The sequence below is a fragment of the Erinaceus europaeus genome, chromosome 13 (assembly GCF_950295315.1).
Source record: "Erinaceus europaeus chromosome 13, mEriEur2.1, whole genome shotgun sequence".
NCBI lineage: Eukaryota > Metazoa > Chordata > Mammalia > Eulipotyphla > Erinaceidae > Erinaceus > Erinaceus europaeus.
In genome coordinates, this window is record NC_080174.1 from 91,425,111 (window position 1) to 91,451,248 (window position 26,138).

General features: G+C 46.5%; 1 protein-coding gene across 3 annotated transcripts in view; it reads right to left on the reverse strand.

Moving 5' to 3' along the window:
- Positions 1 to 26,138, reverse strand: part of VPS13D (vacuolar protein sorting 13 homolog D) — a 267,871-nt gene that overhangs the window by 37,590 nt on the left and 204,143 nt on the right. For all 3 annotated transcript variants that reach the window (XM_060170884.1, XM_060170883.1, XM_060170882.1), the window contains one exon: positions 25,441 to 25,636. In XM_060170884.1, the coding sequence (XP_060026867.1) occupies positions 25,441 to 25,636 (196 nt within the window). The remainder of the gene's footprint in view (positions 1 to 25,440; positions 25,637 to 26,138) is intronic.

Genomic DNA, 26,138 nt, shown 5'->3' on the forward strand with positions numbered 1-26,138 from the left:
ATGGTGGCACCCCGGGTTGAGTGCACTTTATGATGCACAAGGGCCTAGGTTTGAGCCCCCATCCACACCTGCAGGGGGCAGCTTTTCAAGTGGTAAAGCAGTGTTGCAGGTGTCTCTCTGTCTTTCTCCAGATCAACCCCTTCCCTCTCTATTGCTGACCATCTCTAGCCAATAAATAAATAAAGATCAAAAAAAAAAAAAGGTGGGTTTCCAGTTTGACCAAAGGACATGGCAGGCGGGTGGGCAGGACTAAACTACCCCTGGATTGGCAGGCGGACAGGCAGGACTAAACTACCCCTGGATTGGCAGGCGGACAGGCAGTACTAAACTACCCCTGGACTGGCAGGCAGACGGACGGACAGGACTAAACTACCCCTGAAGTCACTTGCCCCTACGTACTTTAGCACATCCCGTTCCTTCTGACTACCTGTGCCAGAGCCCCGCCTGCCCACCTGTCTACTCAGTGCGGCGGTGTGGTGAGCACCCTGGCACTCCAGGCCACTGCCCCCTGCCGTCCCTGCTGAAGCAGCTTGGGCCTGGCCTGTTTCCGTTGGAAGATGGGCCTTCCCGAGCCTGCGGGGTACAGACTCCCACCTGCCAGGCCTCTGCATGTAGGCTCAGCAGTGGAGAGCCAGAGTGAGCTTGTTAGCGGCCTGGATGGCTGGGTGGCTGAGGAGGGGCATGGGATCAGCCTGAGTCTCGGCAGCTCGACAAGAACCCTACAGTGTCGCGTTCCAGCCACCCCTGCCACCGGCACGGCCTCCTCGGAGATGGGTAGGTTTCCTGTTGTGTCAGCCCCATTTCCTTCAGCAACATTATCCTGCAAACACAGAGCTGCTTTGAATGAGGCGTGATGGTGTCCCGTTTCTGGCTGGGGGGAGTGGGGCGGAGCGGGCTGCAGCACAGAGCCATGACCCTTTCTAGACGGCGTTTCTTCCCTCTCCCTGGTCCCGAAAAGCTGTCTGAAGAAAAGATGCTTGCGGGCTTTCCCTCGTGACCTCAGATGGGCGAGTTCCGAATGGCAGCTGGGTCTATTACACGCAGCGTGAGAGGGTTAAACGGGATGGCCTCGACTCTTTATAAACTTTTGCCCTGTGGATATGTACTCATTGGCAGCAGTACAAGACCCGAGCTGTATTACACGCCTTAACGATATGGTTCATCTGTCGGTCAGGCTTGGGCCTGGCTCTGGGCCAGACCGCAATCAATGGGACACAGAACCTCCCCCTTTCAGATCATCACGAAGGCCCATATTATCTTCTTTTCGTCGTGCTGGTTAAATTTATGGAGCAGAACCCCGAAGCCACATTCCTCGGCCTGGGCCGGCCCACGCCGTCCTCCCTCCCTTTGTTGGGTACTGTAAGCGAGCTGTGCTTCAGAGCACTGCAGGGATGTTAGTTCAGGCACTGGCTGTTTGCTCACGACTGAAATGAAAGGAGTTCAGTGCGAGGGCAAAAGGACAGCCCAAGTGTAAAACCCCATCCCAGCAGGCCCCGGGCCCTGACATAGAGGCCGAGAGCTGCTTCTCAAAGTACGATCTCACATGTTCTCTCTAAAGCAGGATCTGCCGTCTTGTCTCTGCTAAGCCTGCCATGAAACAGCACCCAAGTCACCAAGTTCTCCTGCTGCACACTCCCGCGTGAGCGGGCTGGCCCTTCCGCTGGCTAAGACACGACAAGGAGTTTTGGCTCTACATCTGTCTGTCTCCCTGTCTTCCAGCTCCCCCTGGCCATGAAGAAGCAAGCGGTGACTAGGAGTTGGTGTTATTTTTTGGTATTGGCAAAATAAAGTAAACATTATTCTTTCTTTTTTAAAAGTATTTATGGATGTTAGACCACAAACTATCAGATACTTAGAGGAAAATATTGGCAGAACTCTTTTCCACATAAATTTTAAAGACATCTTCAATGAAACAAATCCAATTACAAAGTAGACTAAGGCAAGTATAAACCTATAGGACTACATCAAATTAAAAAGCTTCTTCACAGCAAAAGAAACCACTACCCAAACCAAGAGACCCCTCACAGAATGGGAGAAGATCTTTACATGACATACATCAGACAAGAGTTTAATAACCAACATATATAAAGAGCTTGCCAAACTCAACAACAAGACAACAAATAACCCCATCCAAAAATGGGGGAGGACATGGACAGAATATTCACCACAGAAGAGATCCAAAAGGGCCGAGAAACACATGAAAAAATGTTCCAAGTTTCTGACTGTCAGAGAAATGCAAATAAAGACAACAATGAGATACCACTTCACTCCTGTGAGAATGTCACACATCAGAAAAGGTAACAGCAGCAAATGCGGGAGAGGGTGTGGGGTCAAAGGAACCCTCCTGCACTGCTGGTGGGAATGTCAATTGGTCCAACCTCTGTGGAGAACAGTCTGGAGAACTCTCAGAAGGCTAGAAATGGACCTACCCTATGACCCTGCAATTCCTCTCCTGGGGATATATCCTAAGGAACACAACATATCCATCCAAAAAAATCTGTGTACACATATGTTCTTGGCAGCACAATTTGTAATAGCCAAAACCTGGAAGCAACCCAGGTGTCCAACAACAGGTGAGTGGCTGAGCAAGTTGTGGTCTATATATGTCACATATGTGTGAGGGCCTACGTTTACTTACACACACAAAGAAATAAGAGAAACTGAGAGAGAAAACAAACAAAAACCTCCAGACCAAAACTAAATGAAAACCATGATGAGAGAGAGAGTCCATCAGGTGGGAAAGTTGTTGAGGAGTCATGGCTGACTTCAGTGCTTTCCTGACAGTCTCATCTTCTGAGTTGTTTGTGTAGAGTACTCAACAAGGCCCAAGCTCGCTTCAGAATAGAAACAGATCCTTTTTCCAACTATGACACCAGACAATAACTTGGGTCCACCTGCATATTAGATGGCAGGCTCAGGCAAAAACTAATAAAGTCATGGGCCCCTTGGAATAGACCTAAAACAGACATACTAGCTTTTTCCAAAACGAAGACCCCCAATCTTCATCTGCAATATTCTCGCCTTTAGGTTCATGATTAGTCAACAATTTGTTCTGCTTTATATCTTAACTCTTTTCAGCCACCAGGTTCCAGATGCTACCATGATGTCAACTGGACTTCCCTGGGCAGACAACCACACCAATGTGTGTCCTGGAGCCCCAATTTCCCAGAGCCCTGCCCCACTAGGGAAAGAGAGAGACAGGCTGGGAGTTTGGATCGACCTGCCAACACCCATGTTCAGTGGGGAAGCAATTACAGAAGCCAGACCTCCCACCTTCTGTTCCCCATAATGACCCTGGGTCTATACTCCCAGAAGGATAAAGAATAGGAAAGCTATCAGGGGAGGGCATGGGATATGGAGATCTGGTGGTGGGGACTGTGTGGAGTTGTACCCCTCTTATCCTATGGTCTTGTCAATATTTCCATTTTATAAATAAAAATAAAAAAAAAACACAAAGAAAATAGAAACAGAAATCCCATACCAGCAACGACACCCAAGAAAGAAAGCATTTTCCAATTCTGGGCAGATGCAGACTTCTCAGAGGAGTCTAAGGAAGTCAGCGGTCTGTTTCCAATTAGACTGTTCAGTCTCGAGGTGCAAAGCTGTGCTTCCTGGTCAGAAGCAATAATGCACTTCTAAATAGAAGTGTACACGCATTCTTGCATTTTCCTCACAAAGTCTCCTTGTTCCATTGAACCAATGTCTAGACTTAATGAATTTGTCGCTGTGAAGCTCATAGTACTGTTTTTTTTTTTTTTTTTGGTAGCAGGCTGGGGGTTTAGATGAGAGGTGTCATGGAGTGAAGGCACAGAAGACAGAAAACTGTCTCTTGCTGGTGAGAAGTCTCCTGTGTCCTGACCTCTGCTGTACTCTATTATGTGTTCTCCCTTGTTGAAAATACACGTCATGTAGGTTAATATATAAAGATGGGGTGTGTTATGTAGCACTGTTTCAGTAAGGAAAACAAGCAATCTGATTTAGGACATTCAATGGGAAAAGCATCTAATTGATTTGATGTAGCCGTAGCTGCTCGCCCATGAGTTCAGGGCTCAACTATGCTAGGGCTCAGTTAGTCACAACACCTCATGTCTTCCGGGACAATGGACAAAATTCCTGCACACCATTCCCACACAGACCATAGGAATGATCAAAGAAACCCAGTTCCCACCGGGTGTCTGGTGTTTAACAGAACAACGATTTACCTAGACCCACCAGAAGTCCGGGTGCATCATGGTGCATCGTGACTCTCTGATACGTTACAATTTGGAAAACTGGACTCATCCTTGAAAATGAGACTTTGTTACAGACTGAGATAGATGCTGAGAGTTGATAAGCTGTGATCTGATGTCACTGGTTCCTGTTGTAATTTTTCTATCTTAAGATAACCTTTATCAGAATATTCTAGATCCAGAGTATCGTAGCAAACAAAGAGGCCAGGCCCTGAAAATGTTGCAAGAGCAAGCTGTCCACACATAGGCTGTGGCACCCAATATACAGGACAAGAGCTGGCAAAATAGCTCACTTGCTTGGAGTGCTGCTGTGCCGGGCACACTACCCAGGTTCAAGCCTGGCTCCCACTGCACTGAAAGAGGCTTTGGTGCTGTGGTCTCTCTCTCTCTCTCTCTCTCTCTCTCACACACACACACACACACACACACACACACACACAATGTGTCATAAGACTCCCTGCTGCACACTCTTATGTATTCTTTTATTATTTATTTTTACCTCCAGGGTTATCACTGGGGCTCCATATAGGCACTATAAATCCACCGCTCCTGGTGGCCATTTTTTCTGTTTTATTGGATAGGACAGAGAGAAATTGAGGGAGGAAGGGAAGATAGAGAATGATAAGACACCTGCAGACTTGCTTCACTGCTTGTGAAGTGACCCCCACCCCGCCCCCGCAGGTGAACCGGGATCCTTACTCCTCTCACTATGTGTGCCTGACCGGGTGTGCAACTGCCCGGCACCCACTATAGCACACTACTAAGTACTCTGTCTATGGGGAGAGCTGAGAAGGACTAGTCTGATACTACCTTGGGGACTAAAAGGAAATGTGGGTTTTAAAAGTATTGAAGCAACTGAAATAACCCTTTGACAGACAACAGGGTGAAGAAATCATGGAACATATTTGATGGAATACTATTCTGCAGCTGAAAAGAAAAGACTGCATCTTTTGGGACAAAATGGATGGAACTTGAGGTGACTATGCTTAGTGAGGCAAGTAAAGAAGTGAAAGACAACTACCAGATGATTTTGCTCATATGTGGAACTGAAACACATGAACTTGTAAAAAAAAAAAAAAAAAGAAAGAAAGAAAGAAAAGTGACTAAACTGTCCCTCAGACTTTGAGAACCGTAATGTTATCGGGACCTCAAAAGGGGTGGTGGTAGAGGGAGGGTGGTCACAGAACTTTGGTAGTGGGTATAGTATAGAACTAAACCCATACAGGGGGTAAACAGCATAATGGTTATGCAAAGACAGTCATGCCTGAGGCTTTGAAGTCCCAGGTTCAATCCCCCACACCACCATAAGCCAGAGCTGAGCAGTGCGCTGGTGTGTCTCTCTGTGTCTTTCACTCCTGCATCTCTCTCAAAAATAAAATAAATATTAAAAAAAAAAAGAATTATTGCTCAACAAATTGTTTGGCTTCATATGTTAACTCTCTTTTCAATCACCAGGTTCCAGATGCCACCAGGATGCTGGCTAGGCTTCCCTGGATTGAAGACCCCACCAATGTGTCCTGGAGCTCAGCTTCCCCAGAGTCACACCCTACTAGGGAAAGAGAGAGGCAGACTGGGGGTATGGACCGACCAGTCAACGCCCATGTTCAGCGGGGAAGCAATTACAGAAGCCAGACCTTCTACCTTCTGCAACCCTCAACGACCCTGGGTCCATGCTCCCAGAGGGATAGAGAATGGGAAAGCTACCATGGGAGGGGGTGGGTTATGGGGATTGGGTGTTGGGAATTGTGTGGAGTTGTACCCCTCCTACCTTATGCTTTTGTTCACTAATCCTTTCTTAAATAAAAAATTAAAAAAAAAAAACAATTGGTGTTACATTAACTCAAAATGTTCTACATGGAATAAAGAAATCACCAAAAACCAGAAAAAAAAAAAAAAAAAAGAATTAACACCAATCAATGAGCGCACTGTGCTCCATCAACAAAAGGACCGAATTGTGTGGTCATGTTAGCAGGTGCAGAGCAAAAAGCTGACACCCATGAGTGATTAAAAGCAAACTCTTGGTGGTCTGGCAGCAGTGCAGTGGGTTAAGCGCACATGGTGCAAAGCACAAGGACCCATGTAAGGATCCCGTTTCGAGTCCCTGGTTCCCCACCTGCAGGGGGTGTTTCACAGGTGGTGAAGCAGGCCTACAGGTGTCGATCTTTCTCTCCCCATCTCTGTTTTCCCTTGCTCTCTCGATTTCTATCTGTCCTATCCAATAACAACAGCAATAATAACAATAACAACGATAAACAAGGGCAACAAAGGGGGAAAAAATGGCCTCCAGGAGCAGTGGATTCATAGTGGAGGCACTGAACCCCAACAATAATCTTGGAGGAAAAAAAAAAAAGCAAACTCTTGAGGGACCAGGCAATAGCTCACCCAGTTAAGCATACATTTTACCATGCAAAAAGACTTGGGTTCGAGTCCTCAGTCCCTTCTGTAGGGGAGAAGCTTCAGGGAGTGGTGAAGCAGGCCTGCAGGTATCTCTTTCTCTGTCCCTCTCCCCTCTCAATTTCTCTCCTATCAAATAAAAAAAAAATAAAATTAAGGTCTCTTAGAGTGGTGGATTTGTTGTGCAGGCCCTGAGCTCCAACGATGACTCTGGTGGTAAAAAAAAATAAAACTAAGTAAGCCTGATCAAATAGGGTCAGGAAGCTCTCACCACAGTTAAGGTTCTTTGCTACAGACCCACAGTTGATATCATGCCTGTTGGTGATAAACTGAAATCAAGTCCTTTAAGGTCAGGAGCTAGACAAGGTTGTTACTTCTATTTAAGCTCATAGTAGTGGTCAAAGCCAGAGCAATTAGACAATAACAGTAAATAAAAGGAAGAATACCAAAAAAAAAAAAAAAAAAAAGAATTAAACCCCTGCAATCTTATCAACCATTATTAAACTCTTAACATAAAAATACTAATATTATTATGCTTTTGCAGAGCCAGGGCCTTGGGCATACAGGATTTCATAACTGTGGGCTGCTTCTGGAGAGAGAGAGAAGAGAGATGGGAGAGATGAGAGAGAGAGCAGAAAGAGAAGGGAGATAGAGACAGACAGCATAGTGTCTGAGCTTCCTCCAGCCCCCAGCACACCTCTCACGAGGTGATGTGAACGGAATCTGAGCTGCTCACTAGGTAAGGTGCATGCCTTCTACCCTGGGAGCCATCACTCCAGTCCAGAAAACATGTTTCAAAATTTGCTTTTTTCTTTTTCGACACATATTTCTTGGTGCTAAAAGGTCTCTGGATTTCTTTCTCCTTCACTCCCTTAAAAAATTTTTTTTAAAAAAATTTATTTTGGGTAGAGGCAGTGAAAAAATGAGGAGGCATAGAGAAGGAGAGAGGCAGAGAGACACCTGCAGCCCGGCTTCATGGCTTGTGAGTTTCTTTGCAGGTGGAGACCAGGCATTTGAACCCAGGTCCTTGTGTACTGTTATGTGTGCTCTTAACCAGGTGTACCACCACTGAATCCCCCCTCTCCTACATCCTTTCTCTCTTTTTCTTTTCATTGACCTTTTGACCGTCAAGCTAAAAGAAACTGTGGCCCCTCAAGCACTTTGATGTGGAAAGTGGTCTGTTCACCACAGCTTACCCCAACAGCATACTTCACTCCCCACACATTCCCCGGGGGACCCAGACTCCCCTGCCTGAAGCCACATTTGATTCCCCAGAGCTGGAATCAGAGCAAAAGGAGGGCTGCAGAAGGGATGGGGCAGGCTCTGTGCCACAGTTTTAAGCCCTCAAGGGATTAGATGTAACCAGCTTAATAACAGGTGCTAAGCCCAGTGAGGTTCAGGTGGGGGCCAATGGCTGCTTGGGAATATTTTAGGTGCAACTCTGCCTCACGTTAACCTCTTGCCTTTTTTATTTTTGAAAACATTCTCAAGCGCTCATATGTCCCGCCTGGGCTCTCTCTGTCCGCGTGCCCAGCTTCCTCCCTACGGTGCTGACAGAGCCAGTGCAGAGAAAGGCGGCCCCTGGGGTCATTCCTCCGTGGAGTGACACAACTGGCTAACTCAGGAACGCACACAGGATGGGCAAGGAAAACCCTTCTCCCCCTACCAGCTGGTGACACTGAAGTGGGGGAGGAGAAGGAGATGTCTGCACAGAGCCACGAAACAAGAGCGGTGTCGGGGCTCCCACCGAGGCTCCGGCCTCACCGCCTGCGATCCTGTTCTCTCGCCAAGAGGCCACGCTGATACCACGTCAAGCTCAGTTGTTTTGATCAGTGAGACTTGAGTCCAGTGACAGACGAGAATAATGTGAGCTGCTGGCACGTCAGCACAATAAATCAGGATGATGTTCTCTGCAAGTCTGTCAGCTCCGCCGTTCTATTCTGAGAGCAGGATCTATCCCCAAATCAAGTGGGGGAAAAAAAAAACCCATGGCATATTTTCAAAGTGCAAGCTTTGAAAACCATGTGACTAAGAATTTGCACTGACTGCCTGGCCTTAGTGCCAAAGGAACTGACCACTGCAGAAGCCCCTACCCCAGCCCACCCCCAGGCCACCTCCCTGGCCTGATGGTCCCAGAATTCCCTGGCAGGTTGGAAGAGCGGTAGGAGCTAGATTTGTGGAAACAGAGCAAACAGGAAAATCAGCACTGACCAGGGAGAGCAAAGGAGCGTTTATGATCTAGAGAAAGCTCAAAGGTGCAATGCCTCTACAGTCTCCCAAGGTTATCTCTCCCGTTCATTATGGAGAAACTGTGACGTGAAGGGAGCATGGAAAAAACAAAGTTTTGAAGAGTCCATCATATCTAGATAGACATTTTTTAAAAATCAGTTTTCCTTATAAACTTTATCTCTGAGCCCAAGAACACTTAAAAAGAGGCAAGGGGGAGTAGTAGGGCGGTAGTGCAGCGGGTTAAGCGCACGTGGCGCAAAGCTCAAGGACCGGTGTAAGAATCCCGGTTTGAGCCCCCGGCTCCCCACCTGCAGGGGAGTCGCTTCACAGGTGGTGAAGCAGGTCTGCAGGTGTCTGTCTTTCTCTCCCCCCTCTCTGTCTTCCCTTCCTCTCTCCATTTCTCTCTGTCCTATCCAACAATGACATCAATAACAACAATAATAACTACAACAATAAAACAAGGGCAACAAAAAGGAATGAATAAATAAATATAAAAAAGATATAAAAAATAAATAAAAAAGAGGCAGGGGCTCCAGTCTACATGGTGACGCTGTTGTAAGACAGCTCTGGCTGCAGCCAGCCAGGCGACCCCCCCCCTTAACCCGCTCCACGGAGGGGATCCAATTCCACAATTAGAAACCCTTCCACAATACCCGACAGTGGGCTCTCATGTGCCTGGAAAATCTAACTGACTGTGAAGAATGCTTTCCAAGCCACGTAATGCTTCAAGAGCAGTTGACCAAGAGCTGGCCGGACGGAGGCGGCCTGTCACTGTCCTTCAGCTGTTGCCGGGTCTCTTGCTCGGCCTGTCCCACTTTCTGTAAGCACTCCGTCACTCTTGGTCGTGACAGACAACAGATGCCAGTGTCCGGACACATTCACGACATAACTTTCACCCGACGAGCCTGGCTCCAGGACAGACCTCCATGTCATGTGGGACTTGGCTGAACTCTGCTCGAACCCAGAGGCATATCACTTACGGCAACACTAACAATAGTTTGGGATCACCTGCTCTTCACAAGTGGGTTCAGAGCAAGTTCGCGGCCTATGCGCACCTCTTCCAGGGGGGTTCTCACACACTAGCCAAGTGCCCAGGTGAGTGACTCCACCCAGGACATCAGACCCCAGGACCGTCACGGGTCTGCGGGGCTGGGTGTCACTGTTCTGTATGAGGGCGAAGGTTGGAAAGGACGAGCACTCAGCAAAGAGGTGATTCCTAGTCTCAACACCACAGTGAGCAGCAAGCACGTCTTCAGGGACAGGGTTCAGACAAGCTAGCGACAGAATCCCACTCCGCTTAAGCTCAGCATCCACAATCAGAAAGAATACTGCGAGAGGCGCCGCATGCACTCTGAGTGCTTCACCCTCGGAGAACCACCCCCAGTACTCTTCTTCTTAATTGCTGCAGGAGAGTCACAGGTGGACTTTTTTGGGACAGAATGAGAGCATCAGAGACAGAGAGAGATGGACAGGGGGAAAGGCTTCCCCAGTGTGGTGAGGGCCAGGTTCACTCCTGAGTCACACACATGGCAAAGCAGTTCAGGTGAGCTATCATGCGGCCCTGCCCACGGGCACGCTTTATCACGTCCCACACACCAGTTGAAGGAGCCACATCTCCAACAGTGAGACAAGGGCAGAACTCTAACTGGCACACAGACGTGGACGCCAACCAGCGCTCCGGGAGCCCCTTCCCAATGCCTGCAGGCACCTGGCTCTTGCACCCTGCCTTAGCACAGTGCACCCTCTCATCCCTCCTCCAGATATGGGGCCGGCCTGTGAGTCTATGTTCTCTCTACATCTTCTGAAGCAAACACTTCTCTTTGAAGAAAGACCTCTTGCCCTTGGAGTGTCAAGATAAGAGAACTTTCAGCAGCTTCCTTTAGAAACCACAAAATACCCATCAGCACCCAGGATCTAAGTACAGTCGCTCGCCAGCTGCCGGCCCCTCTGAATAGCTTTTATGGTTCAATGAGGGGTGGTGACAGGGCCGTGTCACTACATTGGGGTGTGTTACTTCTTTCATGTTCCTGGATCTGACAAGAACCTTCCACAACCTGTTTCTTTACAACTCACAGAATGAGAGATTAAAAACCAGCCTTCAAACTGGGGCTGAGACCGGCAGCAAATCCTCTCCAGATGCACCGTAAGTCTTTCTGGGAAAGAAAGGCCACTGGCCACAACTGTGACCTCTGCTTCGAAGCTGTTAGACATGAAACGAGATACCGTTAGGTGCACAGATCTTTCCGTCTGGACAATGGTGAAGTTTTTAAATGCAGCTACTAGTAAGGCTTGGGTCAGGGTCCAGTGGGCAGAACACAAGCTTTTGTTTTTGCTTTGTTTTGTTTTGAACTATGCTTGAGGCTCCGAGTTCCCTGTGGGACTAAGGGGAGGGCTGCTGGGTGGCACTTTGGTGTCTCATTCTCCTCTTTCTCCAAGTATACAAGATTTTAAAGATGGGCTTAGGAGGCACTTGATCCATTCCCTGGTACCCTACACAAATACTGTTGCCTATTAATAGCACCAAGCTGAAAGGGTCTGCAAGTAGAAATAACGGGTGTGGTTTTTGGTAACTACATCACGGCAGAGCTACGGGGGGGTGGGAGGGGATGACACAACGACAAGAAATGATGGATTAGTAAAATGTCTGCGTTATAGGTCTTTTGAAGATTAAGTATGACAGGTTTAGTTCAGAGATGCCTGCAGCACAGCAAAAGCAAAGGCATACAAATGGCACGAATCCACAACCATAAAGAGAAGGTGTCAACAGTATGTTAGAAGCAGGAAGGCAGGTGGACAAGTGCTGTTGAGAAGAAAGCCTGCGGGAGCAGGAGCCACGACAGAGCAATCTCATCAGTGGGAAAACCCACTCGCTGTCTGAGAGGTGGAGGCAAGCACGGTTCTGAAGGTCTGAGGGGCAAGGAAGAACGGAGGCGTGTGCGAGAGGGAGAGGAGACAAGGCTGGTTAAAGGTCCGTGTCAGAAGCAGAGACTGGCAGGTCCTCTTGGCCCCATCAGCCTGCTCCTCCTCAGACAGACGGGAGCCAGCAGGGCCCGACCTGATCCTCCGACAGTAAGGCCGGACCCCACAGAGAGCCGCCATCTGACTTTTAGTGTTTTATCCTTAAATAAGAGAAGAAAAGATAGGGCAGGGGGTAGATACCATAATGGTTATGCAAACAGACTCTCATACCTGAGGCTCCGTCAAGTCCCAGGTTCAATCCCCTGTACCACCATAAGCCAGAGCTGAGCAGTGCTCTGGTAAAAAAGGGGGGGGGGGTGGAAGAGAAGAAAAGATAGCTTGTTGAAAATCACCAAATATCGGAGAATGGTGTCTAAGGAAGAAAAAGGTCAAAACAACATGACATACGGAGTCACAGTGTGAGGACACAGACATTTGCTGGTGGGTGCAGTGTAGAACTATGATCCCTGTAATCTTGTTATCTTGTAAACAAACCACTGTTAGAGGACTAATAAACAGCGTCACAATGAAACAGAGGACTCGGGCAATACCTCTATAGATTACATCTATAGAACCAGCTCAAACAGAAGCAAGAGGTAGTCAGATGAAAATTTAAAAGGAAAAAAATAACAGAACCAATAAAAACATTAAATAAAAATACAGGGAGAGTTATTTATTAGTGCAGGTGAGGCCGAACATTACTCTGGAACATGTGGTGCACAAGATCTTGTGCTTAGAAGCCTTGGATTCAAATGCAGAATTACCTCTGGGCCACGCGTGTACAGTTTTAAATAGAAAGAGGTGCGCTATGAATAAATAACAGAGGGACTTTAAGGAGCTGTAAACTTCAGAGTAAAAAACAATCTGAGAGTGGGCTGGGATAAAGGCTCACCCAAGGAGTGCATCTGCTGTCATGTACGGGACGCAGGTCTGAGGTAGGCTTCGGTGCTGTGCTGTCTCTGCTCTCTCCCTCCCTCTCCCCCTCTTTCCCTACTGACGTCAGCCAGGAACAATGAGACGCCAGTAACAACAACAGTGGGAAATGAACGCAATGAGTTTGAAGATAAAGAGTTAGCTGTCATCAGACCCCTCTCATGGTGAGATGCGAAACTATACCCACGTGTCAACAACTGTCAACTATTAACCCCCCAATAAAAACAAAACAACCAGTCAACGCCCATGTCCAGCGGGGAAGCAATTACAGAAGCCAGACCTTCTACCTTCTGCAACCCTCAACGACCCTGGGTCCATGCTCCCAGAGGGATAGAGAATGGGAAAGCTATCATAGGAGGGGGTGGGTTATGGAGATTGGGTGGTGGGAATTGTGTGGAGTTGTACCCCTCCTACCTTATGTTTTTGTTCATTAATCCTTTCTTAAATAAAAAATTTAAAAAAAAATAAAGGATCAAGTGATCAGGAAAACAAATTGAGGATGTGCATATACAGAAAACTACACAAACAATGAATAGAAGAAGGAGAAGCAGCAGCAGTGGGAGGGGGAGGAGGGAGGAAACTACCACTGCCAGGGAGGGAGCCATAGCCAGAGAGTCAAATGCAAGAGGACACAAAGCCACGCTGATCTGTGTGGCCTTGGCGAGAATACTGTTTATAAAGCTATAATGATGTGAAGACGGAATATTGATTTACTCTCAAAGACGACAGAGCTATATTGAGAAATGGGGAAAGGCAGTGTGGAACAAAAGCAAGTCAAGTGGCATCAAGAAATCACACTGCGGAGTCGGGAGGTAGCGCAGTGGGTTAAGCGCATGTGGCGCAAAGCGCGAGGACAGGCAGAAGGATCCCAGTTCGAGCTCCCGGCTCCCCACCTTCAGGGGAGTCGCTTCACAAGTGGTGAAGTAGGTCTGCAGGTGTCTGTCTTTCTCTCCCCCTCTCTGTCTTCCCCTCCTCTCTCCATTTCTCTCTGTCCTATCCAACAACAACAAAAACAATAATAAAAGCAATAAGGGCAACAAAAGAGAATAAATAAAAAGAAATCACACTGCATCTGTTTTTTAACTGAAGAAACACAGAGATGAAATGTTGCAGGTGTTCAGAGTTTATACTAATACCTTGCAAGTACACTTAGGAACAGGTAGGTTAAAGACCTCTGAACCAAAGAAACAGACCAAGGTGGTCAAAACAGTTGTGGGGGAGGGGGGTTGTGTGGGTGTGGGAAGAACTAGATGAGGACAGGGCAGGGCAAGCAAGACCAGTGTTTTCCTATCCCTCTCACACAAAAGTTTAACCTTTATTTATAGAGTTGCCAGAAAAGTCATGGCACATTTTTGTATAGAAAAATACATTTTGACTTTGCTGACCTTTGCTGACAACCCAGCATTTTATTACTGATTTATTAGTGATTTACAAGATCATAAAATAACTGGGGTTCAGCTCCACACCACACCCACCACCAAAGTCTGTGTTCCTAACCCCTTCAACAATACCACCATCATTCTTTCAAAGTCTTAGAGGCAGACTGGCTACTTTTTTTTTTTTCCTTCGTTGCAAGTTCATGTGTCTTTCAGTTCTCTAAGAAGTCTTTAGCTTTTAAAAAGTCTGAATATATATTTTAACCTGGTAAGATTTGAAAAGATAGTTACAGTGCAATAACTAGGAATAAATCAACATTCCAAACATTTCCTTAGTAACCAGACATGAAAAATATTTAATAATAGTTTGTAAAAAAAAAGTTTGTAAATCAAGGGAATACTGGCCAGTTTGTAAGCAATTTGTAAGTAAGACTATAAGGATTGGTTTATAAGAGAGTTGTGATGGATCAAAATAAATAAATAAATAAATAAATAAATAAGCAGGAATAAATGCCCACAACTACTGAATACAATACACCCAATACACACCAACATGCACAAATGTAGAACCTTCCGCTATTACCCACATACAGAAATGCAATTCTGGGGGCTAGCTGGTGGCGCACCTGGTTGAGTGCACACATTACAGTGTGCAAGGACCCGGGTTCAAGGCCCTGGTCCCCACCTGCAGGGGGGAAGTTTCCTAAGTGGTGAAGCAGGGCTACAGGTGTCTCTCTGTCTTTCCTTTTCTATCTCCCCCTTCCCTCTCAATTTCTGACTATCTCTATCTAGTAAGTAAATGAAGATAATAAAAATTAAAATAAAGAAATGCAATTCTGTTGTCTTTAAGAACAAATGACAAGTCAAACCACACAGGTTAAACCACTGATTAAGGGGCACTTCAAGAAAGTTTTCAAAAACCTGTGTTGATGAAGGTATGGCTAATTCAAGCATACTAACACAGTGTGGTGACTCTCAGGAGTCTAGAAGTTTCTTTAAGGTGGTCTGTCCTCAAGTATTTGAATATTCTCAGTGCTTAGTGCCTATAATAAGCCCGGAATACAGCAAGAGGTGGATGCTTCACCAACTAATGTATTTCTCTGGTCAGTTGGATTCTATCTGACTAGTGTGCTCATCAAATAATTGGATCTGAAAGTCACAAGTGTAGAATGGGCCAAATACAACTAGTGGGGTCCCTAGGTAATCCGAATATAAACTCTTGAGGGTTCACATCTTTTCGCTAGGGACGTGAAAGAACTCTTCACGTGGTCACCTACACTCATGCCTCCAGCAGGTGGGCAGGTGCCTGCTATTGTTACCTAACTGCGCTGCAGGCACAGGCCAAGGGAACCTTGCAGCTCTGCCCCTGCCTGTGCTGGTCGTATTCGCTGTGGTTACACGGGATGTGGAGGGTCCTAACCCACTGGGAAGAACCAGGATCCCTGCGACCCCACCTTCTCATAGTAAGAGCTCTGCTCTGACTTGGCGTTCAAGTTTTCTGCAGCCCCTGGGATTTGCTGATAGAGCTTAGGTTGCCTCTGCCGTTATCAGTGTCTGAAGCATGTTTGGGGGGAAATCTTCTAGGAGCTGCCTCTGGTGTTAGTACAGAACAAGTGCCTCATAAAAAAATGCTTTCCACAAGGAGTTCAAAAGAGCTCGTCCAAGTACTGTGGGCCAGTCCTGCTCCAACAGCTTTGCTGGGGAGAAAGCTGAGGTCTGGCCAAGTAAACTGCACAGATACACTTTCTCGGTGACCTGCGAGAGCTCGGAGCAGGGCTAACACAACCAGGCAGGCTACTGACAAGAGGAATCTCGCTGAAGTGACCTTCAGTGCACTCATATGCAACTCAACTCAAGATTGGTTGGCGTACAGGATGAAGTGAAGGCCTTAACAGGGAGAATTATTTTGAGAGTCTGACATGCAATAATAATAATAATAGTAATAGTAATAATAATAAAATCTTTCCAAGGAAGCCGGCGCGTCAGGGAGGTCAGCCAGGCAAAGGCACCTGCTGCATGGTGGCACAGCCACAGAGCCACAGAAGGTGCGGGGCAGGTGGCACTGCTTTCCGTTCTGAAGATCTCCAGGTCTTCCTTAACAGAAGGCAGCTGCACTCTATACCTGCTGCCATGCACAGAGTGGGCGACTTCTGGGAAGCCCCAGTTGACTATGAACAGTTCTCTGTCCAAATGCAGACTTATCTGTAGTAAATGAGATGAACGAGATGCATCTTTTTTTTTTTAAAGATGATTTTCTTTATTTATTAATGAGAAAGACAGCAGGAGAGAGAGAGAAAGAACCAGACATCACTGGTACATGTTCTGCCGGGGATTGAACTTAGAACCTCATGCTTGAGAGTCTGATGCTTTATCCACTGCAACACCTCCCGGACCACAAGAAGCTACATCTTGTGGAATATGTATTCCAAAGAGGTTTTGGGGTATTCTAGCTCCTATTCTGAGAAACTAATTCCACCAAGGACACAGCGTAGCAAGGCTGTGTAGCTGGTCTGAGTTATACAGGCTTTTGCTTATAGAAAATAAAACACTTTGTGGTCTGGGAGGTGGCTTAGTGGATAAGAAAATGAAACACCATTCCTTTTAGAGTATGTTGTGACTAAAATGTTTTACTAATTCAATCTTCTTTAAACTTCTCCATCTGATAAATTCAGGAGAGATTTATCAAGAGTCTATCCTCAAGGTTCAGGTCCTGGAACATGGTGGCAGAGGATCTAGTGGGGGTTGAACTGTTATGTGGAAAACTGGGAAATGTTATGCATGTACAAACTAATGTATTTACTGTCGACTATAAAACGTGAATCCCCCAATAAAGAAAATTAAAAAAAAGAGGCAGTTCATCAGCAGAATGCTCCCCTCAAATATCAAGGCCAGGAGACTCAGGGAGACTTGTAACATTTAGACCTACCCTTTCTTTCCCCACAGGCTTTCACTTGTACCACAATACTATGGTCTATAGTTCTCTGGTGGTTCATATGTCCACTAAGAAGTTTATAATTAGTTTACAATCTGAAGCTTTCTGGGAGCAGGGGGTTTGAAATCAAACCTGGATTTTTTTTTTTTTTAAGAGAGATTCCAATTTCATCCTTGAAAAAAGGGGATGATTCTGTAAGTGAGATGTAGTCATCAAAACCTCAAAATAAGCAAATCTAAAGTCTTTGCAGAGGAATTCTGAGGACAATGACTAATACGGCAACTTCTGTGCACAGAATCCAAATATTTCCCAGGAAGAAATACAGTGTCCTGTTTCTCTGAAGCTCAAGCCCCAAATATCAAAATTCATCGCTCATATATGTAAGACTGTGTGTCATTCTAGAGTTTCAAAGGCAACCCATGAACTGGAGATGGTTATGCTTAGGTGAGACAGTCAGGAGGGAAAGACAACCACTGAACGTTTCTATTAACATGTGGGTATAACTGCACCAAAGTCAAAGACTCTGGGGTGGGGTTGGGGGTGGGGCTCAGGTCCTGGAGCATGATGGCAGAGGAGGGCCTAGCGGGGGGTTGAACTAGTCTGCGGAAAACTGGAAAATGCTACACATGCACAAACTATTGTATTTCATTGTCAACTGTAAACCATTAATCCCCTAATAAAGAAATAATGATAAAAAAAAACGTGGGTAGAATATAGAAAACTGAAACACACAAACTTGCAAAACCAACAAATAAAGAAGCAGCAGCTAAACTGAGTCTAAGTAAAAACTCTGGTGGTTATTCTGGGGAAGGGTGCAGGAATCCGCTGGTGTCTGCAGTGCAGCACTCAGCTGCAGAACCTTGTGGTGTCACAGGCCACGAGCAAAGCACAGATACGAGTGCAGGCAGTAATGAGCTTCACAAGCCAAGCTGCTGGAGGAACGGGAGGCCACAGATATGCAGTGGGAAAGCGTGATTTTTATGTGGAAGGAACCAACATCAGGAAGGGATCATATTTTCTCTCCTTTCTTTCTTTTTGAGCAAAATCTGCTGTTTGAGATAAGAGCACTATATTTAAAGGTGGCACATGTCTGAATCTAAATGATTTTCACTTTCAAAAACGAGACTATGCTATTTCCACAAAATTAGTCCCTTCTGCGTAGCAAAAACGGCAAAAACAAGAGATGTTCTCTTTTCTAACAACAATGGACTATAATAAAACAAGTTTTTTCCCCCCTTTATGAGATACTCTTGCCCAAAAATGAGTCACAGAACTGTAGACAAGGAAAAGCCGCCTGAGATAAGTGCTCACAGAAGTGTGCACACCTTCACTTTTTTACCGACTGTCTCCACACACCAAGTTAGGATGAGAGTGGCACTATGTGGAGCACGCGTGTGTAGGGTTGGCACACAGCCACAGCAAAAGGGAAAGAAGCCTGTCTCGGAAGGTAAGTTCTCTCTGCTTGTCTTCACATAAGAGGACTTTCAACCTGTGAAACATAAAGAGCTATTAAGATGCTACTTAAAAATATCTTCTTCTGGGGGGAGTCGGGCGGTAGTGTAGTGGGTTAAGCACGTGTGGCGCAAAGCACAAGGATCCTGGTTCGAGCCCCCGGCTCCCCACCTGCAGGGGTGTCACTTCACAGGCGGTGAAGCAGGTCTGCAGGTGTCTGTCTTTCTCTCCCCCCCCATATTCCCCTCCTCTCTCCATTTCTCTGTCCTATCCAACAACAACGACATCAATGACAACAACAATAACAACTACAACAACAATAAAAAAAAAGCATCTTCTCCTGTGACTTTTCCAGCTTTGTTTCAGACCTGTGTGAGAGTGAGCTACATGTTGCCACCAGCCCTGTTCGGAACGCAGCTGCCTTTTGGGGGGCTGCTCAGAAGGGGGGAGAAAATGATCCATGTACCTTCCAGCCTTCTCTGAAAAGGTCCAGCTTAGCCGGAACAGGAAGTGAAGGTCTGCAGGTGTCTGTCTTTCTCTCCCCCTCTGTCTTCCCCTCCCCTCTCCGTTTCTCTCTGTCTTATACGACGACGACAACAATAACAACAATAATAAGTACAACAACAATAATTAAAAAACAAGGGCAACAAAAGATAAATAAGTATAAAAGTATAAAAAAAAAGAAAAGAAAACATGGTATAGGATCGTAAACTGCATTTGAAGACAGAACAGAATGTTTCCAAGAGATGTGGGCTTTGCCCTACTGCATGTACTTGGCACCTCAGTCTCTTCAGCGCCTGGAGTGGACCACTGAGGGCAAAATCTTGAAGGTGGGGCTGAGCAGCAGCACATCTGGTTGAGCCCGGGGTTCTACTACAAGGCCCGGGGTTCACCTGCAGGGGAAGCCTCACAAGCACAAGCAGTGAGCCAGGGCTATAGAGCTCTCTCTCTCTATTTCTCTACCTCTTCCTCCCCTCTCAATTTCTCTGCCTCTGTCCAAAATAAATAAGATACTAAAAATAACATGAAAAAATTTGAAGATTCCAGTGCCTTCTAAAGTAACTTTTAATTTTGGTTAGATTTTAAAGTTTGGTTTAAGTCAAACCAATTTTGTTTGATGTGTTAAGCCTAACACCAAGAAAAGCAAATACCTACTTCAGGGAAGAGTGATCATTGAGAGTGGAACAACACAAGTATCTACCAATTTCCCTTAGCTGGTTTTTTTCTGACCTGACCCACCAGACAGCACTGATTCAGTCTCCAGTAAGCCGAGACTGTAACCCCGATGTCTTGGAGAGCCATGGGCAGGACGCAAACACAGAAGCAAAATGGCATTTCCTTAGGAAAGTCCTTTTCAGATTCACATTAAGAGACCACTGGCAGAATGTGTCTTTAATGAAATTTGGGTAGAGTCTTGGACTGTTTTCACTGAAAAACAACCAACAACAACAAAGTCAAAATCCATACATCTAGTCAAAATCTCTCGGAGAAACTGGCACTGACACAGATGTGTACAGCACGGGGGCTCTGGCCCTCCTGAACGCTGTCAGACTCCTGCTGGGGCTATTCTTAAACACTGACCTAGCATTACCCTTCAGGTTCCCCTTTCCTCCTTATCTAACTTAAATAGCGAAACGAGCTTCAACACTACCGAGCTTTGCTAGATTAGCTGAAATATTTCAAGTTTGCCAACTCCCACTCCCTATCCCTGCTCACCATTTTGGGTCTTGGCTGCAAAGGTGAAAAATATTTTGGAGGAAACCTGAGGGCCCAGCCTCGTAAATCTCACCTACTTCTTTCTGAGAATGCCACGCAGCCAGAAGACCTGTACTGGGCAGCATCTGGACAAGTAACCCAGCCGGAGCCGGAGCTCCCGAGAGGAGACTTGCACTGGGGTTTCAGATGGCTGCTGTGCAATGCTTGCTCCCAGGCCTCTGCGGCTTTCTTCCCAAGCATCTTTTCTTTTCATTTCTTTTTACCAGACCACTGCTCAGCTTTGGCTCAAGGTGGTGTGGGGGATTGAATGTGGGGCTTTGGGGCCTCAGGGATGAGTCTCTTTGCAGAACCATTAGGCTATCTACCCCTACTCCAAGCATCTTTTCAAAGACTGCCGATAGATAAATCCCCCATTCAGGAGACAGGGTAGGCCTGCCCAGCCTGTGACCTGTGACCTGCTGGCCCGGGCTGGGGGCGCGGGGGGCAGGGGGGAACTGTTGGGCTTTTTCACGCAGCTCCAATGGCACCAAACCACGCGGCTGCATCTGCGCCTCTTCAGAACCTTTACTTGGGAACAGATAGATGTGGCCTGGTACACGTAGACGAGCAGATGCAAGCTGAGCCAGCACAACGTTGCCTTGGAAAAGGCTTCTCGTTTCAGTTCCAAACCACACATACTTGTGCAGTTAACAAATGCAGCAGGGGATATTAGTCCACAGCACTCGAGCTGGGGCCAAAGGCTGTGCTATCCTCCACCCTCTCTTCTCCCCAACCCCCACCTGCCATTGCAAGAACAATCCCACTGTGTCGATGGTTCAGAGAAAAGTTAGATGGCTGTCTTTCTAGAATGCCTGTACACGTTGACAAGGACAGAAACTCCAAAGTGCTTTAACCCAAAGGAATCCGGGGGGGGGGGGGCTATAAATAAAAGCATGTTCAAATAAACACAAAAGGGAGCCAGAGTTTCCTGTAAGGCCACTTTTCAGAGGGATTACTGGAAGGAGTATTCTTTCAGTTTAATGGCTTACCCTGCTATCATCTGCTTAAAATTTGGGTCATTAAAAACATAGATGCTGAGATCTAAGCCTCCACTTGGATGAAATATTACAGAGGAAGCAGGAAGTCCCATTCCAAGTGCAAACGCAGAGGCAGAACTGTTGGACTCCTGGGTTCTATTCCTGGCTCGGTCCCTGGGCTCAGGTCAGCCCTCGGTCAGAATCTCACTTCTAATCCCTTCAGATCATTTGCTAGTCCCTGTTGTCTAAACAGTGGGGGGAAACCCTGAGTAACACCCCTGGATCCTGCTTAATCAACTGGGATAGTCGGAGATGGTTATAGCTCACTTCCAAGAAACCAGGGTGATTTATCCCTTGGTTGAACTCCATTTCCTAAGAGATACTGGTGTCATCAGCAAAACCCTTCAGGCTGGGAAACACTTCTCCACCTGCGAGACTCTCTGTGCTCCTTTAATGGGATTTTCAAATAATAATAATAATAACAACAACAACAATCATACTGTCACCAAGCATTTTATTCTCCTTACAACGTCCACATAAAAATTTCTCTAGTGGCTGAATTCAGACCTCTGAGAAGCAGAATAAGTCGAGAGACACACGGGTCGGGCGGTAGCGCAGAAGGTTAAGCGCACATGGTGCAAAGCACAAGGACTGGCAGAAGAATCCTGGTTCGAGCCCCTGGCTCCCCACCTGCAGAGAAGTCGCTTCACAGGTGGTGAAGCAGGTCTCCAGGTGTCTCTCTTTCTTTCCCCCTCTCTCCATTTCTCTCTGTCCTATCCAACAACAATGACATTAGTAACAACAACAATAATAAGCACAGCAATGATAAAAATAATAATAAGGGCAACAAAAGGGGAAAAAATGGTTTCCAGGAGCAGTGGATTTGTGGTGCAGGCACCGAGCCCCAGTAATAACCCTGGAGGCAAAAAAAAAAGTCGAGAGGCAGATGCACACCCAGTGCATAGACAACCCAAAGCAGAAACCATCTAAGACCTGCACAGGCTGAGGCTAGACCCTGGGGCCAGAGCTAATAAACAAGAGACTTGAGACCTAGACGTACGGTTTTTGGGGCTGACTACTCTTTTTCTCTAAAAGACATGGATCCTTGCTGGTCACCCTGCTTTTGGACCTAGACACACGGACTGAGGTGAACTAGTCAAGCTCAGAGGGAAACTGTGCTGTTGTTTTCAGCACAGTGAAGGGAGCATGCCATGTTTCTTCAAGGCTCCCAACCAGCATCCATCTCCCGCATGCCCCCATCACCCAGGCACTCAGTCACTGGCTCTTCCACTACTCAGTCCTCTAAGAACAGGAGTTACAGAAGCGGAGTCATCCCTCCTCTGAGCTTCTGTGTCCATGAAAGCCTGACTGCCAGGTTGCTTGCCCACTCTCTTTCTGGCTTCTCTCTCTTTCTTTGTTTTTTTTTTTTTTCCTCCAGGGTTATTGCTGGGGTTCAGTGACTGCACCATGAATCCACTACTTCTAGAGGCCATTTTTTCCCCCTATTTTGTTGCCCTTGTTGTTGTAGCCTTGTTGTGGTTATTACTGGTGTTGCTGATGTCGTTTGTTGTTGGACAGGAAGAGAGAAATGGAGAGAGGAGGGGAAGACAGAGAGGGGGAGAGAAAGATAGACACCTGCAGACCTGCTTTACCGCCTATGAAGTGACTCCCCTGCAGGTGGGGAGCTGGAGGCTCGAACCAGGATCCTTTTGCTGGTCCTTGTGCTTTGCGCCACATGCGCTTAACCCTCTGTGCTACCGCTCAACCCCCCTGGCTTGTGTTTCTATGAGGGGTGGAGAACTAGGCAGATTTGCTGTTTTGGGAACTCTGCCTTGATTACTCTTCCCAGTTACTTCTGGTCTGGAGCAAGCTGCATAGCTGCCCTGTGCCCCTTTACCAGGAACTGAGATTCTCTCTCTCTTTCACCTGGGCTTGTACCTGTACTTAAGATTTCCTTGATCCCATTGACCAAAGGTTAGTCAAAGCTCCCTCCCTTCACCTTTTCTTATTGTACAGTCTCAATCCCTGTGTCCTTTATCCCATTTTTAGCAAAGCTACTTCCATGGTTGTCTTGCGCCTGCTGCCTTACTTGACCCACGTGCCCTTTGGGAATACAGACAACTTGCCACCTGCAGTACTACCAGCCCCACGTTCTTGGAGGGTCTTCCTCACTATCCACTAGCTGAAAAGCAAATGAACACCACACATACACACAGGGGCTGACACAAATGAACACCACACATACACACAGGGGCTGACACAAATGAACACCACACATACACACAGGGGCTGACACAAATGAACACCACACATACACACAGGGGGGCTGACACAAAACTGAGCCTTTGTGGTAACGCTGGACCAGTGGTAAAAAGAACAAAAACATGTTTTCTCCCACAGCAACCATCTGTGTCTTTTCTTCATTCTTAGAGAGAAAACTTGATCATGACTCCCAAACTGACACTGTATCAAATTCAAGTAATTGCACCCCAGTCAATACCATTAAGGTTTAGAGTATAAAAAAGCAACGTCAAAAACGTTGAACACATCTATCCTAGGTATTAACAGATATTTATTTTTTATTATGTATGAGTTTTTCCTGAGGCAGGAAGAAGAGGGGAAGGCAAGTGAAAGAGTGAGAGTGTCACGCCAATCCCTGCAGTTCTGGGGGCTGAACCGGGAACTGCACACAGGCAAGTCAGCCGCTTCACCAGTTTGGTAAGTAGCTGCCCCCTCTCGGCTTTAGATAGTGGGGGCTTTGCCACTCTGGGCTATAACCTTTTCTGACAACAAACAGAGACAAAGGGAGAGATGGAAAGAAACCGCAGGACTGAAGGGGGTGGGGGGCGGCTGTGCGAGAGTCTGGGCTGCACACAGAGTAAAGCCGACGGCACCCTCCACGGTTCTCATGCTGGGACTTAAAGAACAAGGACAGTTCTTTTGGAATTCTAGGGGGCTTCTGCTTTCCTCCCACGTCACTGGGTTGTGTGACACTAACAAGATAAAGGAGTTCGGTCTCGGGCTTTGAGCAGACACATACAAAGCCACCTGGGCACACAGCTGAAGCTTCCCAGCTGTCCCTCCCCCACCTTCATACGCGTTTCAGAATACACTCAATGACTGTTCTCGCTCTGTATCTGAGAATAGAATGTCATTCAACTCAAGCCAGCTCTACAGAGCCATATTAATAAGCAGTTGCTTCCAGGTGGGGGACATTCTGGCAGAACATATTCTAGTGGTCCCAGTCTACAATCTTAAGCATTTCTCTTACTGTAGTAACGTGTCCTCTGTAGGCTCCCTTGGTAAAAGACACATGGATTCATCTTAATTGGGGATCACTTCAAACACTATCTGAGGGAGCAGTAGGCATGGGTATGGCGTAGGCCCCTGGCATTCCACAGGAAGGACATGCTCATTCCCTGAGAGGACATCTATGATCCAGGCAGCAGGAAAGTCCCTCTGGGCTCACTGGAGTTCAGCTGGGTTGGGAACTGTGACACTCTTTATATTCTTTGCTGGTAAGATCCCCAGTTAGTCACTCTAAAAACGCAAGACTAAAGCAGACCACTCACATGAACAGGTAAGTTCAAATAGTTAAGTTCTGTGAGAATGACCATTTTCTGTCTTAGTTGCTATTGAGGGAAGGCAGCATCCCACCACAGATGCCGACTTTCTGGGGAGAGGTATTTCTTCACGAGGTCGGGAAACCGGCGGGCATGCTCACGTGGGAGGGAAACCAAGAAGGGGAAGAGCTACAGGCTGAACTGCAACTGCAGGGATTTCTACATGGGGCCCCTAGACTGGCGGTTTTCATGGGGAAGGGGAGGCATGCAGGGCTCCAATAGTTTGGTGAACAGAGGAGGTTTGTAAGGATGCAATTCTATTTCTAACTCCTTTGAGTCCAACATTTTACGTATGTGCACATATATGCATGTGTAGATGCATGTACACAATAGTATATGCAGACAAATATAGCGAGACAGATACAGCTATGTTTTATATATTGAATAGATCTGGGAAGATGCATGCCTTCTTTTTCTGCCTTGTTTTTGTGTATTTATATTAGGTTGGACATTTTAGTTATCATGCATTCAAATTCCTTAATGCCCACGTCATGAAAACAGAAAGTATATGACTGAGAATATCACTAGGGCAGCAACCAGGGCCGAAAGGTTATGAAAGCTGCTAGGCTCATGACCACTAACCTGGGGCCACTAAGTGTGGCTGTGTCTCTCACCGCCTGGGCTGTTTCTGATGCAAAATCCAAGGCACCTGCCACTGGCTTGGTTACCGTGCCAACGAGTCCTTTCCCAAGGCCAGATATGAAACCGCTGACACCCCCTTCTGTTTTCACACCTTCTACTGTTGATGTTATAACACTCGTCAATCCACCAATGATACCTAGCAAAAAAGACAAAGGCTATAGTAATCTGACCAAAGACCAAAGCAAAAGTCTTCTAAAGTCAAATTGCTCAGCTCTAGACATTGTTACGATAACTTAAGAGCACCCAGTTGATCTCTTGACAGGCCATGGGTAGGCAAACTCAAGATGGAAAATCAGTAGATTTGCCCATTAAAGTTTAGAGTCAGGGAATATACATTACTTATTAGTCAAAAGTAAAGTGCGTTGCAGGTTTTTAAAAGATCAGAGAAAAGCAAAGAGGTTAACAGAGGCTACTCTGACAGGATGATAATTAAATATAGACCCTCAGTTTTCACAGACCGTGACCAAATATCTGAAATGGAGTAAAAGCTGAAATCAGGTATGGACCACCAGAGTGAATCATGACCTTGCAGGAGGGCAACTTCCAAACTCTGTCAAAGCCAGTCTGAACCTCAACAGACTCAGTTAAAAAGGCCAATCTGGGTTAAATGATCGTTTGTTTTTATTTATCCAATAATT